Consider the following 14,896-nt stretch of genomic DNA (forward strand, 5'->3'; position numbering starts at 1 on the left):
TTCTGTGCACTGAATTGAGCTCGTGATCGCTTAGAGACTGCTGGTGTTTCACCACCAGCAAGAGATAATTGACTACGCTTCATTGCGTGTCATCCACCTTGATGCCACCAACTCCGACCAGGAGCCCTCCCCATGGGCACCACCCAGCCACAGCAAAGGTCACCAGCAGGATGGCCATTGCCAGGAGTCCCGATGCCCCAGGGAGTTGGCTACCCCTTGGAATATGTGGGGAGTTAACAGTGCAGGCATCAGCAGAGCAATCCCTGTGTGGTCAGGGAGCTACAACCAATGGCGTACATGGCGGCCCCAGCACAACGGACTGGCTACCATGCTGGATATCAGGTGCAAAGAAGTCCATGGTCATCGTCGACATAGAAATCGACAGTGCATAGTGCACAGTGGAAAACGCACCCAGGAAGGTGTAGTCGCCCAAGAGATGGAGAATGGGCAGGACTGCAATGCGATGACGAGAAAGCGGGCTAACAATCTCAATGCACTATTGACATGATGCACCTTGTAAGGCGCCCTACCCCAGTTGGCTCGCTCTTTGGGAAAATTTTGAAGAATGGAGGCCAAACCCTGTAGGGGACCATCACATAAAGGCCGAAATGTGTGAAACTCCTTTTAGTTGCCTCGTACGACAGGCAGGAATGCCTCAGGCCTATTCTAACCACTGGACCCGCATGGGGGCATGGCTCATTGAACAGACACACACACAGCTATAGGTGCGTAGCTCTGATGATGGCCAGATGTAGAATTTCAGGACACATTTTATGACCTTCCTGTGTGGGAAAGATCTCCTCTGCATATATTGAGATACGACTCCACAAAAAATGATTGTGTGAAACCCAGCTTACTCTGTATTTCCACAAGACCTATAAGTCAGCAGATACCGACACCCATGTTGAAGTGGCATTTCAGAAGGCATCTGATACAGTTCCACACATTCACCTAATGAACAAAATACAAATATCCTGCCAGCTTTGTGATTAGATTGAAGATTTCTTAGAAAGCAGAACACAACATGTCATTTTTAATGGGGAGAGATCTTCAGGAGTAAAAGTAATGTTAGGCGTACTCCAGGGGAGTATAATAAGAGAGACTGTGTACAGAGAAGTCGCAACAGTAGAAATGCAGGAAGACGTTCAGAAGGTTGATATTTGATGTGGGGATTGGCAGATGACCCTCAATATGAACAAACATAACATATTGCATATAAATAGGTGGGAAGATCCATTATTGTAAGGCTACATAATTGACAAACAATTTCTGGAAGCAGTTACATTTATTAAATATTTGGGAATCTGCATACAAAGTGATTTAAAGGAAATAACAACATAAAGCAAAACCACAGTTAATGCAGGTGCTAGAATGAGATTCATTGGAAGAATCATCAGGAAGTGCACTCCATCCAGCACTAAACATCCTCAATTGACCAATATTTTCAATATTACTAGTCAGTCTGGGACTCTAATCAGATAGGATTGGTGGAAAAATAGAGAAGATCCAAAGGCAAACAGCATGTTTCATCACAGCTTTACTCAGTAGGTATAAAAGTGTCACAGGGGTGCTCAATGAACTCCAGTGGCAGGTGCTACAAGAGAAGAGTTATGCATCATGGTGTGCTTTACTGTTATAATTCCAAGACCATTATTGCTTCCTCCTGCATACATCTCAAGACAATCCTTCTTCCTGCACACCATTTGCAACTGTGCAGGAAAATGAGAAAGTGACAGTGGAACTCAAAGTGTCTTTCACCACCCTCTATAAGATGCTTGCAAAGTATATATGTAGATGAAAGCTCCACATCATAAACCATGGACATTCGCAAATTAGGATGATTTGTGTACCTCAATAATACATATAGCAAAACCATTGGTGCAACCACAAGGGTACCTGTGGAGAAGCCAGTCTAACTTCTGGTTCCGGAAGATGAACAGCAGCTTTTACAGTAGTTACACAGGCAAAAGTCCGGATGACTGGCTCATCTGGAATTGTAACATTAGCTAACATGGCATTGACATGCTGCTACTGCAAATGGCTGAAAACAAGTGGGAAATGACAGCTGTTATTTTTCCCAAGGGCATGCACTACTGTATGATTAAATGATGATGGCATCCTATTGTGGAAAATAGTCCAGAGGTGAAGTAGCTGGGAAGGAACAACTCTACAGGATGTCATCACACAAAAAAACAAAACTATCATTTTAAGGATCAGAGCGTGGGATGTTAGCTCTTTTAATCATGCAAGTAGGCTAGATAAATTAAATAGGGAAATTGATAAGTTGAGGTTATATATGGCGGCAACACATGAAGTCAGAAAAGAACAGGGTGAGTACAGGGTTACAAATACAATATCAAATATGTGTAATGAAGGAGTGGGTCTAATTATAAACAAGAAAATAGGAATGGGAGTAAACTTCTATGAACCATTTAGTGAATGCATTATCATAGCCAAGACAGACACAAAGCGCATACCCACCACGACAGTATTAGCTTATAAGCCAACTAGCTCCACAGATGATGAAGAAATTGAAAGAATATATTTTTACATAAAAGAATTTTTTCAGATAGTTAAAGAAGACGAAAATTTAAATGTGGTGCGAAACTTAACTCAATAATTGAAAAGGAAGAGAAGGAAAAATAACAGAGAACACTGACTGAAAGAAAGAAATGAAAGAGGAAGCTGCCTGCTAGAATTTTCTACACAGGATAATTTAATCATCATTAATACTTTAAGTATCAGAAAAAAGGTTGTGTATGTGGAGGAGACCTAAAGACAAAAGGAGAGTTCAAATAGATTATATAATGGTAAGCCAGAGATTTACAAACTGGATTTTAAACTGCATAACATTTCCAGTGACAGATAGAGGACTCTGACTACAGTGTAGTGACTATGAACTGCAAATTAAAACCGAATAAATCGGTAAAAGTTAGGAAATTAAGTAGATGAGACCTGAATAAATTAAAAGAACCATGTGTTGTTGAAAGATTCAGAGGAAGGATTAGGCAATGATTGACTGAAATAAAGGTAAGGAACACAACAGAGGGTGAATGGGTAGCCTTGATATACGAAATAGTGAATGCAGCAGGGGATCAAATAGGCAAAACGACAAAGCCACGTAAAAATACTTGGATAATGCATGAGATATCAAACATAACTGATGAAAAGAGAAAATACAAGAATGTGGAAAATGAAGCACGCAAAAGAGAATACAGGCACCTAAAACTGAGAATGACAGGGAGTGCAAAATGGCAAAGGAGGAATGGCTACAGAATAAATACATGAATATACGAGGGTTGGATCTTTGATAGTGGCAACTATTTATTTTCAGCTCGTACGATATAGATATGTACAGTTTTAGGTTGTGTTCAAAAAATGAACAGCATAGTGACAGAAGTGATGACATTTTCTGCATGACCTGACCATCATTTTGCAGGACAGTGCTCAAGCACGTACAGTGCAAGCTGTTACTGATTTGTTTGAGTTATGAGGCTGCTAAGTGCTATACTTCCTACTGCACTCCCCTTACTTAAGCCCTCGTGAGTTCAACTCGATGTCTAAACTGAAGGAAACACTTCACAGCATTCGCTTCAGAACTGCTACAAATTTGTTGAGCAATAGACCGCGCCACTCAAACTGTGAACACAACTGGAACTGCTGAGAGTATCCTATGACTTCCACATCACTGGCAATGGGCTATACACAATGGTGGTGACTACTTTGATTGTCAGTAAAACTTTGAAACACGTATCTATTTTGTACGAGCTGTAAATAAACAGAAGCCATTATTAAAGTTCCAACCCGCGTAGCAGCATGCATAACTAGGCAAGAGACAGGAAAATTAAAGAGACTTATGCAGAAATGAGAAGCAGCAGTTTGAATGACAAAGAAAGAAGATGAAAGATAGATGGAATACACAGAAGCATTTGATATAGCACTGAAAAACTTGAGTGGAAACAAGGCCCCTGGAATAGACAGCCATGAAAAAACTGTTCCACCTTGTGTGCAAGTTAAGGCAAAAGATCCTCATAGTTCAAGAAGAATGTAATAATTTCAATTCCAAAGAAGGCAGGTGCTAGGTGTGAATACTACCTGACTACCAGTTTAATAAATCATACTTGCAAAACATTCACATGAATTATTTACAGAAGAAAGAAAAATCTGACAGAAACTAGACTCAGGGAAGATCAATTTGGGTTCTGGAGAAATGTAGCGACACGCAAGGCAATACTAATCCTACAACTTATCTTAGAAGATAGGTTAAAGAAACATAGGCCAGCATTTATAGCATTTGTAGATTTAGAGAAAGCTTTTGACCATGTTGACTTAAATGTCCTCTTTGAAATTCTGAAGGTAGCAGGCATAAAACAAAGGGAGCGAAAAGTTATCTCCAAATTGGGCAGAAACCAGATTGTAGTTCTCTTCATTTATAGATGATGAGCAGTGCAAACAAGAATAGAATAGCAACTTTTGAGATGTGGTCCTACAGAAGAATGTGAGGTGGGTAGACTGAGTAACTAATAAGGAGTTACTCAACTGAATTGGGGAAAAACTAAATTTATGGCACAACTTGACTAAACGAAGGGATAGGACACATCCAGGAGAAAGAACAAATCATCAGTTTTGTAATGGACACAAATTTGGGGATAAAAATTGTGGATGGAGACCAAGGAATGAACACAGTAAGCAGTTTCAAATGGATTTCGGTTGCAGTAACTGTTCAGAGATGATGAGGCTTACACATAAAGAGAGGTGCATCAAATCAGTCTGTGGACTGAAGACAATGGCGATGAGGGCAAGAACAACAACAACAACAACAACAACAACAACAACAACAAATTACTACTACTACTTTTTTTGGGGGGGGGGGGGGGGGGGGACTAGGGCATTATTCTTGTTCGAGATTCTTGTCACAACAACTATCATTGTTGGAACTACAGTTTCCTGAATCATCAAAATATTTCCTATTGCTTTTAATGTTTTTACACCTTTTATTTCAATGTCAACAAGATTTGAATGAATGTCCAAGAAATTAAAAGCAAATCATGCATATCTAGGCCTTGATTTCGACTGCGTACCACATGATTCACATTTCACCTTTGAAAGATTGAGAATATTGAATGAGTTCTACACTGCTGTGACATCCAGGAACCTGCACAGATGCACTTAGAAGGCATGGGTGAAGGAAATTCAATGAATATTAATCCAGTTTGAAAGCCACTCCTACTCTGGGTTAAAGGAGTGTTTTTCCTATCCAAACTACCACTATTTCTGTTCATAGCTTCATACTGAAATAATAAAATATTTTGGAATGATGTTAAAACCATTTCAATGAACACCCAATTTCTTGTTCTTTACACACAAGCAACATCCGTTTTTGTGTCTTAATCACACTTACTGTACAGCCACACTTAGTCACTTTACACAATTCAATTTCTATTGCTATTCGATTCTTTGTAGTCACCTTTAAATTCAAATGCTTTTGCCAATCACCAAATTAAACCCATTCTTCAAATTATGCAATTTTATATGCAATATCATGCACCACTCACCCTGCAATCCACTTGGCATGGTGACTAAAGCTACACTGATATATGTGCCAAAGATTGGTAGGTGCCAAACTGCACCCTGTAGTGTGGGGCTTCCCCACATCACTTATGTCACTTTACCAGAGCAAAGATGAGTAAGAGTGGATTCAACCTGTCAGGTACAGAATTGATATCTGCATGCGTATGAGCTTTCTCCTCCACTGTTAACACATACCAATACTGTAGGTAACTATTGTTGTTTATGGATATTAAACGGGTTACAAATTCATGTGTGTCGTAAATGTGGACAGTTGCGCTGGAGAAATTATCAAGGAAATGGAAGTTTATTTGATGAACTATGACTAGGGAGTGTCTTGTTATCTGTATACTGATGCACTCTCAGCCAGGGATGTGTGCCAGCCGTGCTAGACTTGCACAGTGTGTTCGAGCTCTGTTAACACTACACATTTCTCCAGCTGCCTGATGGCCAACAGTGGTGTCAATTGTCAACAGCTGCTTTCTTAAATGTTTGTAGATTGTCTTCATCAGATAAACTTTAAACAGCACATTCATTTTTTGTATTTTGCAAAACATTTCACAGCAGGTATCAACAAGTCTGATGAGATCTATCTCTCATTAGACTAAGAAAACACAAATAGTTTAAAACTACAGAATAATTACTTATTAATGCAGTTTTTAAGAGCTACTTCACTCTGCTAGTTAACTCTTGAGTTATTTCACATCCTGCAGGTTTTACTTCAGGATGGGAACTACAGAATACTACAGATGTATGAATGAATAGCAGGGTGTGTTTACTTTTGCAGGACATAGCATAAAATTCTGAAAGAGTAGCAATGTGTGTGTGTGTGTGTGTGTGTGTGTGTGTGTGTGTGTGTGTGTGTGTGTTTGAATGCACATGTGTGTGCGTGCATGACAGAGGGTGTGAATCTGTCCTGCTTGTAGATGATACAAGAATAAGAATAAAAAATAACACCAAACTTCCTAGTGAAAGGGCAGCTAATGAAATCTCTGCAGCATAGTGTGCACCGATTTGAAACTTCCTGGCAGATTAAAACTGTGTACCAGTTGATGACTTGAAGATGGGGCCTACGGCATTCACAGGCAAGTGCTCCACCTATTGAGCATCCATGCACAACTCATGATCTGACGAGGTACTGGTGGTAGTAAAGTGGTGAGGACAGGTTGAGTCTCATGCTTGGACGGCTCAGTCCGTAGAGCACCTGACTGCAAAAAGCAAGGTCCTAGGTTTGATTCCTCATCCGGCACACAGTTTTAATATCCCAGGAAGTTAAATATCAACAAATGGTTAAAGTCAATGGATTATCATTAAATGTCAACAAGACTCTGTACATACAAGTCAGAAATTCTCATAGTCATAAGCTATAAAAATAGAATTTTCAAACAATGAAGTACAAGAAGTAGAAAGGGATGCATTTTTGGGACTGTAGATAGATCACAGTCTCAACTGGATAAACACATACTAGGATTAATGAAGCATGTTAGTTCAGCTACATTTGCAGTTCACATGATACTGCCATAGGTGATCTAAAAATGAAGAATCTTCTTTATTCTCAATATTTCCTTTGATTAATGAGTTAGACAATCATTTTTTGGGGAGAACTATACTTACAGGGATAGATTTTGAGCATACAGAAGCATGTTAAATCAATTATATTTTATCTTTGTTCTACAGCAACGTCTAGATCTGTCATTCAACTCATGGAAATAATAGATTGCGAATGCATGTGTGGTGTGTTAAGTAGTCAATATGCACATGAAAATACTGTTGAGCTTCTGGATGATATCTTCCTCCACAGCTCACCGGCATAGAATTAACATAAATACACACTCATACCTATTGTTGCCCTAAGTAACTACTTTGTGCTGACTGTAGCTTGACTGGGAGGAGAGGTTGACTAGTTGGAGTACAAAGTTTGCTCTGCTGCAGTCAGTGGGGCACGGACAAGGAGATCAGATGGTTTAGCCCAGCAGGACTGCAGGATATGTTGTAAAAACAAACCTCATCTATGTAGGTCAGAGAAGTTGGTTTTTGGATGGGAGGGATACATATAGCACAGGTTGTGAAGCAGCCACTGATATCAAGCATACTGTACTCAACATGTTCCACTTCTGGGTTGTCAACTCTGTTCTGGGCCACAGTTTGGTAGTAGCCACTCTCATCTGATGAAGGACTTTATCTGAAAGCTAATGTTCCAACAATCTACTTTTAAATGAGTCTGTCTATCACTCAATGTCTCCTCTATGTGGTGAATGATTGTCACTCAAACTGATATTGTTATTCCATTCCAGATTTCCCATTGACTTAAACATGCTATTGACTATAAGGAGCAATACAAACCTCTTACGCATTGGTAGAATCATTGCAGACCTTCCCATTGTGTCTCCCACCATTTTCATGGAAATTCGCCATAGTTCTTGAGCCAAATCGTAATCTTGAGCAGCTTCACTGGGTTCACACCGACAACAGTTGTTAAAGTACATTCCTGAGACTGAATCTAGATCTGGAGCTGTTGCACAGTACACAGTTGTTGCTGCTGCTTGTTGCTGTATTCAAAATTAAACAAATAATGAATTAATTTCTCTGTAATTTAGTGTGTTGTCTTAAATTATTTCGAGACAGCAAAAATGCAAATTACCTGAAGCTGTCGCTCTGATCTAACTGCAATGTCACTTAAGGTTCCAGAACTATTACTTCCTTCCTCAGTGGGGAAAGAGGGACAGACTGTGAAAAGTTGGAAAGGAGGGCAGGTCACTCAGATCCCGGGATGAGAGGGAGGCACTTGTGGACAGGTAGGCATTCACTACCCAAAGATAAGTTGTGACCAACCCAGGGCCACTTCAGGAACATTTTCTCACACAACTGACTTATCATTTAGTGCCACCCTTTTCCCTTGTACAATTTCACATACTCCAGTTTTAGGTACGATCTGTGATACAAACTGTACACAAATCTTGTACTTGGGTGCCCCTCTCAGCACGTTGACCCAAGTGACTGCTACTAATTATGGTATGTCCTACATAGAAATAACACAGTTATGGTGACTTATGTCCCTCTCAGCTTGGTGCCCCAAGTGGCAGTTTACATAGCTTGGGCCTTAAACCATCCCTGGGCCAACCATTCTGTCTCATTATGATTTTACTGTTTTCTCAGTTTCTTTTCCTTACATTTTCATACATAATACAGCCATAAACAAACAGCTTTCCATATCACTATATATATATGTTTGTTGCGTCTCTATCAACATACCAATGATTTTGTTTGGTAAGTTACATCATCTTTATATATCTGAAAACAAAGATGATGTAGCTTACCAAACAAAAGTGTTGGTATGTTGATAGACACACAAACAAACTCAAACACACACACAAAATTCAAGCTTTTGCAACCCACAGTTGCTTCATCAGGAAAGAGGGAAGGAGAGGGAAAGATGAAAGGATGTGGGTTTTAAGGGGAGGGGGTAAGGAGTCATTCCAAACCCGGGAGCGGAAAGACTTACCTTAGGGGGGAAAAAGGACAGGTATACACTTGCGCGCACAGACACACACACACACACACACACACACACACACACACACACACGCACATGCATCCGCACCTATACACACACACAGGCAGACATTTGTAAAGGCAAAGAGGTTGGGCAGAGATGTCAGTCGAGGCGGAAGTACAGAGGTAAAGATGTTGTTGAATGACAAGTGATGTACAAGGGGTGGCAACTTGAAATTAGCGGAGGCTGAGGCCTGGTGGGTAACGGGAAGAGAGAATATATTGAAGGGCAAGTTCCCATCTCCAGAGTTCTGATAGGTTGGTGTCAGTGGGAAGTATCCAGATAACCCGGACAGTGTAACACTGTGCCAAGATGTGCTGACCATGCATCAAGGCATGTTTAGCCACAGGGTGATCCTCATTACCAACAAACACAGTCTGCCTGTGTCCGTTCATGCAAATGGACAGTTTGTTGCTGGTCATGCCCACATAGAAGGCTTCACAGTGCAGGCACGTCAGTTGGTAAATCACGTGGGTGCTTTCACACGTGGCTTCATGAAATCCTCCCCACTCCACCAAGAGTGTCTTTCCACCGTCCACCTAACCTTCGTAACCTCTTGGTTAACCTCCGGGTTACAGGACTGGAGTAGGTGGTGGTGGGAGAGTGCATGGGTTAGGTTTTGCACCGGGGGTTGTTACAAGGGTAGGAGCCAGAGGGTATGGAAGGTGGTTTGGGGATTTCATAAGGATGAATGATTTGAGTAATACTCACCAATGATTTTGTAAATGGTCTGACTAAGGTAAACAGAAGTCGATAAAACCACCAGTTTCGAGGTAAATCTGAGCTCACTAAGTTTCCAGGATGCAAAGAATTCACACATACTCCCTTATCTAAGCATCTGCGGGCCAGTTCATTGGCAAACAGAATGTTACAGAGTTTTGAATGATTATAAGCCATCAAAGACCAATAATGACTCCCTGAACTGGGAGATAATTTACTTTGTGAAATATTGTTGAGACACAAATCCGAAGACCTGCAAAAGAAACTTCATATCAGTTTCTGTCTTAAAGTGGATTAAGACAAATGAGTACTTTACACAATGAAAAATTCATGCAACTGGACATAGCCAAAACTACAAAGCTTTAAAATAATGGAATGAGGAGATGAAACTAACTAAAGATGGTACTTATCACACAAAAATAAAAATATGTTGTACTTCATTTTTAATCACTAGATAGACATTTTGTGACCATTACATATACATAAAATAATTCTCTGGGAAAATGCACCATCAGCACGTTAGGTTTTTGGAAATACTGTTACTGCTACTGGTAACTTGGAGAAATTAGAACTTCACAGACCATAAATCATTCCATTAAAAATAATGAGTTTTGTCCGCAGCTTTTAACACTCTGTGCTGTTGCAATGACCACCTTTTGAACAGCATGGGGAAACTGCAAAGAATGAAACAAGGTCACAGCAACAACAAAAGAACCAACGCATGACTCAGTCCTGAACAGAATTTTATCAGAAAAATGTTTCACACATCACATTATTCAGTAACCTTTCTAATCATATAAAATAAAAAATATAGTTTTCTTTAAAGTTGTTTCTCAGTGACAACAGCTTTTAGTCACTTAAAACATTTCTTCAGCTCTGAACCTTAGCATCTGAAATTTTTGCTATATATGCTCTTTCTGGCCATTGCTCTCTCTTAACAAAATGTTAAAATGACATATCAGATATACTTATGTCTGACTATTTCAATAGAATGTCAGAGTATGTAGTGTTTCGGGATATTTGTAAACATACCAACACACCACTGGGAAGACATCGACAAGAGACGCTTTTGAGTAAGTTGAATAAGGATAAATGTAGTGGGAAAGAGAAACTGTGTTTTCCTTTCTTATATGCAGTGAATGTAGAGCAGTGATGGAGCCGGCGAGAGGGGGATCAGTAAAATTGGTATTTGCAACCCCTGGTCGACTGGGACTCATTTGGGCCATGGTGCAGCAAGTGCCTGAATACGGGAGCCATGGAGTAAATGATGCACCAACAAGGGCATAATGAACATTTGAGCAGCAGTAGTTTTTTATCTGTGTTTTGTTTGCTCTCTCAGGTCATAAAGTATGCATGTACAAATGTATTTGATTGGATTCAAGAAGGTGGTATTACCGTGGCAATTGTTTGTCGTGTTGTTAAAAGAAATAATGAAAATGTTGGGAAAAATATACCCCTGTTTGTGGGAAGTGTAGCTATTTATTTAGTAGTGCAGTAGAGAGAACTTGTGGAAGCAGTCCATGAATCTTCACTGCAGCTGGTTCGACTGCGAGGTGGCACGGAAGGATTCGGACCACCAAACAACTGCTTTGAGAAGAGAAGATAAAGGTAATATTACTTTCATCTGGTGGTGTATTAAGGTCGGCAAAATATTGCCTAGTTATATCGGCAGGGGATGTAACTTCCCGCTAGTGCTGGTATAAGACCCACCACAAACCCTACAAAATATACATCAGCAGAAGAAGAGAGAAAAATACACCCCAAATAGGATGGTGCAAAATGGGAATGACATATTGTTGAATAGTTAACATACCTGCAGTTGGCAAGAACTGAATGGATATGGCAATGAAAAATACAGGAATACCTTCTGTTAGTGAAGACATACAACCATCATAGTGGAATATTATATACGAATAAGGGTACAGTACAGCGTTTCTCAACATGGGGGTAATTACTCCCTATGGGATAAAATGAAATTTTCTGAGGGGTAGAAACAGAGGGGTTCAATTATGTTTCGCTCAAGAACTTTGATTATTTTTAAATTATCTGTACTATTATCAAAAATGGCTCAGAGCACTATGGGACTTAACATCTGAGGTCATCAGTCTCCTAGAACTTAGAACTACTTAAACCTCACTAACCTAAGGACATCACACACATCCATGCCCAAGGCACAATTCGAACCTGCAACAACAGCAGCAGCAGCAGCAGCAGCAGCAGCAGCAGCAGCAGCGCGGTTCCGAACTGAAGTGCCCAGAACTGCTCGGCCACCACGGCCGGCTGTACTATTATCACTATTTCATAAGTGTGTAATACTGATTACATAAGTTGCCAATAATTAACTTTTTTTCCAAAACCTAATGTAATATATGACACAATGTATTGAAGGTTGCAGCTTGTGAAACAGATGTATGAATACCTGGTTCCTCATATAGTCCATACAGGACAGACATACTTTACAGTACTTTGCACCGTGCATCTATGACAGTAAAATTAGAATATATACATCTCACAAGTTTACACATCTTAACAAAATTATCTTCTCCGAGTTGTAGGTAGTTCCCACAGTGGACCAGAAATTGCTTCATTATGCACTTTGCAACAGATTCACAAACTAATGGACAGCATAACACAAGAGTAACTATGTAATTGTTACTGTACTGTTGTAGAGCATACCTATTATTATTATTATTATTATTATTATTATTATTATTATTATTACTATCATCATCATCAGCAGCAGCAGCAGCAGCAGCAGCAGCAGCAGCAAATTCTTTCAATAAATGGAAGACATTACGCAAATAAATCTGTCAACTTTTCTTTAGGTTCTTGTTCTTCCAACACAATTTCATTCTTTCCGAGAAGGCTTGTTTACATTCTACTGACCACTTTGGTCTGTACTGCTTTTGTTGTGTGTATCTAAAATGCCAGTTGGTGTCATATTTGCATTTTTGAGGTTCTTTCAAATTTCGTTCAGCCAAGTTGTTGCATTTTTAAGTGATGGTACCTAGTGTATTATCCTTTTTGTCAATAACTTTTCTGGTAGCTGTTGGGATGTCCAAAGAGTTTCATTTGCATTTTTTAAATATCAATTTTGATGTTTGAAAATTTTTCTGTTAATTCGACTGATTGTAGCCTGTAACCATCTTGGGTATGTCACGCTCCTAACATTTTCCCAATGATCTTTTTCTCTCCTTTTTTGACTTCTTCATGTTCAAGTTTTCTATTAAGCGTCAGTGATTCGCTTGTATAGAGAACTGTGGGTTTCATAACTGTCTTGTAGTGCCGAATGTCTTGAGATGGATATTTTGATGCAGACGTTTTAGATTAACTCTAATCTTTCTCCTTTTTGGAGGTGATTTTGCTTTGAGATTTATTCAAGGCCTGTCAGTTTCATGAATTCTCTGAGGTATTTAGAGTACACGACCCTGTTGACTTTAAGAATTCAGTTTTCCTGAATGTGATTTGAAATCTCATTTTTTCTGCCAAGTATCTCTAGATGATACACGGCAAGCGCTTCGTTCTCTGTAATTATTGCCAAGTTGTCTACAAATATGTGGTATAGTATGTAGAGGTTGTGTCTGGAGGAAGTCCAGTAGAATTGGCTTCCAAAACCCATATTTGAGTTCTTTCTTCCATTCTTCAATAACCTTGTCTAGGACATTGCTGAACAGAACAGGAGAGAGTTTATCTCCTTGTCTCGCACCTGTACAAATGTCAAAGGTTTATGACATCTCCTTCATAAATTTTACTTTGGATTTTGTGTCATTCAGTGTTTATTTTATGAGACCTTGTGTTTTAGTATCTAGTCCCCCACGTTCTAAAATTTGGAATAGTGAGGCCCTGGCTATCAAGCAGAATACATTTTTGTAATGTACATATGTGTATACTAGAGGTTTTTGTCCAAGAGCTCGTATTTTGAGTATGGTTGTGTGATTAAAAATTTGTTCTGGGCATGATCTCTGTCGTCTGGATCCAGCTTGATATTCTGCTAATATGGGCTCTAATCACTGTATGCTCCATTGAAGAGACAAGCTAATACAATTTTGTACGTGATTGGTAAGAGGAGAGATCACTCTATAGTTGCTTATATAAGATTCGTTGCCTTTTTTTGTTGTTGTAGTGGATGGATTAGAACAATCTTCCAGTCAAGAGGGATTTTTTTCCCATTTGCCAAATGTTTCAGATTATTTGAATTAGTCTGCACCTAGCTTTTTCAAGAGTTCAGCTACAATTCCACCACCCCGTGATGCTCTGTTGTTTTCTAGTTTCTTGACTTGTAAACAACTACTTCTTGTGTTAGTGGTGACGAACTTTCCATTAGGACTCCTGGCTGTATTTTCAGGAACCTCTCTTTGGGTTTTAGGCAATTTAAAATCTGTGAAAAATATATGGTTAGTTCTTGGCAACTTTATTTTTTTGTCAAGGTTAATTTACCATCTCGTTTTTGAAAGGAAAGACAAAAGTCTTGTCGAAGTTGTGTGTTGTAACTTTTTAAGTTGTCTTTCGTTGACTACAGATGGTCTTTGACATATTTCTGTTTATTTTGTCTTAAAATCTTGGATGTTTGTTTGTGAACTCTGAGGAATTTCTTCTGTATTTCTTCTGCATTTGCAATTTTGAAATGTCTTTTTCTTTCTTCTAAAGGGTTCTCACATTTTTGATCCCACCAAGGATATTTTGGTTTTTTGTGAAGAGGAATCAGATCTTTTGCTGTTTTTATGATTTCAGTTGCAAATTTCTCCCAGTCTTCTGCAAGTTGTTCTTTCCATTTTTCTTTTATTTTAGAGCCTTAGTGGAACAAATTTTGGGATCACCAGTGTTTTCATGTTGAATTTTCTTTTAGATGTGAATTTAATTTTGATTTTGGTTAAATAATGGTCCGAATTGATGTTTTTACCTCTGCATACTTGCACGTCATGGATTTCTTTTTGATAGTCACACCATATAGCCACATGATCAATCTAAAATTCTTGTAAATGATGGATGGGTGATCGCCATGTCTTTTGCTTTTTTTTTTTGGGCTTTTTGCGAAGTGAAGTTGACATAATTTTT

General features: G+C 39.2%; 1 protein-coding gene across 2 annotated transcripts in view; it reads right to left on the reverse strand.

Moving 5' to 3' along the window:
* Positions 1-14,896, reverse strand: part of LOC126273464 (WW domain-containing oxidoreductase) — a 153,015-nt gene that overhangs the window by 26,324 nt on the left and 111,795 nt on the right. The window contains exons 6-7 of one of the 2 annotated variants that reach the window (XM_049977024.1): positions 9,833-10,094; positions 7,912-8,117 (exon numbers count right to left, since the gene is read on the reverse strand). In XM_049977024.1, coding sequence (XP_049832981.1) covers positions 7,912-8,117; positions 9,833-10,094 — 468 coding nt within the window. The other variant, XR_007549325.1, reaches the window with a different exon arrangement.

The sequence above is a fragment of the Schistocerca gregaria genome, chromosome 5, assembly GCF_023897955.1.
Source record: "Schistocerca gregaria isolate iqSchGreg1 chromosome 5, iqSchGreg1.2, whole genome shotgun sequence".
NCBI classification, from domain to species: Eukaryota; Metazoa; Arthropoda; class Insecta; order Orthoptera; family Acrididae; genus Schistocerca; species Schistocerca gregaria.